Source organism: Macrobrachium nipponense, chromosome 34, assembly GCF_015104395.2.
Source record: "Macrobrachium nipponense isolate FS-2020 chromosome 34, ASM1510439v2, whole genome shotgun sequence".
Classification (NCBI taxonomy): Eukaryota; Metazoa; Arthropoda; class Malacostraca; order Decapoda; family Palaemonidae; genus Macrobrachium; species Macrobrachium nipponense.
In genome coordinates, this window is record NC_061095.1 from 66,868,939 (window position 1) to 66,871,348 (window position 2,410).

At 40.2% G+C, this 2,410-nt stretch overlaps 1 protein-coding gene across 1 annotated transcript; it reads left to right on the forward strand.

Annotated features, from left to right (window-relative positions):
• The first annotated feature begins 1,047 nt into the window (after positions 1 to 1,047).
• On the forward strand, positions 1,048 to 1,868 carry LOC135208128 (uncharacterized). Its single transcript, XM_064240277.1, has 2 exons — positions 1,048 to 1,167; positions 1,521 to 1,868. The coding sequence occupies exons 1-2, from the start codon at positions 1,048 to 1,050 to the stop codon at positions 1,866 to 1,868; spliced, it is 468 nt and encodes a 155-aa protein (XP_064096347.1).
• Positions 1,869 to 2,410: the final 542 nt, after the last annotated feature.

Consider the following 2,410-nt stretch of genomic DNA (forward strand, 5'->3'; position numbering starts at 1 on the left):
AGGCCTTACTGTAGGTGATTTGCTGCGTCTTTTAATCCCGTGTTGCACCCACTCCTGAGCCTTTTGTTATTATATTATTATTATTATTATTATTATTATTATTATTATTATTACTTGGCACTGTATTCATTGGGAAGTCTTCTGTTAGGTAAGTAGCACACCCTGAATCCTTGTTCATAGTTGGAGAGAGGTTGTCTCATTTCTCTAAACATCCAAGATTGCCTTAGGTTTTTCCAGTCATTCTTCTATGTATGCGTTTATGTATTTCATGTATTTAACTACACATACACACTTACAAACACACACATAAATATATAACATAATATATATATATATATATATATAGGTATATATATATATATATATATATATTTGCAACAGAAAATAAGTGCAAACTCTGAGAAGTATCATAATAATATATTTTAGCTTTGGATATAGCTGTTAAGAAAGGTATATCGAATTGGGATCTGCATAAAATTTGAGTAAGAGAGAGAGAGAGAGAGAGAGAGAGAGTTGCAATAGTTTACTGAAGTAATTCCAACTGTGAATCGTATATGTAATATTGCACATATTACATTATATCACCAACTAATGCTAAAATATTTAGGAAACATGGGGTCTATTTAAAAGACTATACATAAAATCACTCAAAAACCATTATGCAGTTATAAGCTGTATACATACACACACAAAAATACATACACGTATACATGTGTCCCCCTATAACATGTCATCAATCCTAACTAAGTCGTAATAGGTCGATGACGCCATAGATCAGGCGAAACGGCCCTCTGTGCTTGAAACAATGGCCTCTCCGTCCATGGATGTCTTATTCATCGATTCTCGTGAAATGAATCACAAATCCTCATTCTCTCGGTGGAGAAATTCTCTTCCAACTGAATCATTTGTTCAGATCCTCCATCCCTGGAAACCATTTCCCCAATAGCTCAAAGAAGCACGAGGGAGTAATTCCAGCAATACCGCTCCAGTTTCCAGACACAAGTGGATCAAGTTTCCAGCGGAAAGACTAAGAATAAAAGAGTAACAATGTTAGTTGATGGAAGTACACGAATAACGCCAACGGTTTCCAGTCCAGTAGATTTGCTAGAGGTGACGCTGGATGAAAAAGCGGGTATTCCAACACTGAGTTTTACAAAGGTGGATTCCGTACGGAATGGGATTGCAAGCAGAGGCAAAGAGCGTTCAGGAATAAACTGGGGCAGTTTAGAGCTTTAAACGGATTAAGAGAGAGAGAGAGAGAGAGAGAGTTCATTTGATATCTAGACAAGTAATAACAGCAATAATATCCAAAGAAATATCAAAGCATTGTTTATTGTCGCCGGTGATCAAAATGATATTTCCATCAGAAGAACAAAGTTGAAGATGAAAAGGAAAATAACTGTTTCAGACTTCAGGCATTTTTTCTTTTATCAAAGATGTTTTATTACAAGGGTTCAATATTCAGCTCTTATCCATTCCTCCTATCCCCCAACTTCCGGCACTACCCCTACCCCCCACAGACCCCACATCCCACATTCACCCATTTCCACACCCATACCCTACATCCAACCCCGAAGCCCCCACACTCATGCCCCACATCTCACTACACGCTCGGACCACACCCCCCACCTCGACCCCACAATCCATCCCAACCTCAACACCCTGCAACCTCCACACTCTTACCCCACCCCACACACAAAACTACACATCCCATACCCACTCCTTCCCACACTATCCCACCCCACACACCATCTCCCCACATATCACCGCCGTACCCCACTCCTCATCCACACCCCACCCACACCGTACCCCACACCCCACCGGGACTGCAACTTGAGTTATCATCAAGTTTGTATGAATTTCTGTAACCCAAATGATGTCTGGAGCTTCTGGGCTTCCCTCCCTCCTCAGGCTGCTGCAGGGGCAGACACTGAAGGGGTTCTGGATATGTTTCTTCTTCCGTTCGATAAGAAAGAAGAAGGGAAAATAAATCATGATGAATTGTCTTCCACAGACGATCTTTCTCTCTCTGTCTCTCTCTCTCTATCTCTCCTTTTTTCTGATAAAATCTAGATCACGAGTTTCCACAAGTTATAAAGAACGGAAAAAATCTATGTGCCGGGATATAGGAAGAACTCGTGAGGATCGAACAGCAATGAAATTGATCAGTTGTAACTGATTTTCCTAAATGGGAAACTAACGATTTCTGGATGAGATTTGAGCATCGGGGGTCGGTCTTTGTCTCAGTAGACTTTTGTTGACAATAAATTCTGTTCAACTTTAATTTAATTTCGGTTCTCGTTTTGTCCAAGACAAAGACGTTCAGTCGTGTTGTATACTTGAGCATCGCTCTCTCTCTCTCTCTCTCTCTCTCCTTATTCAGTCTAATTCTACAACGACCTCACAAAAC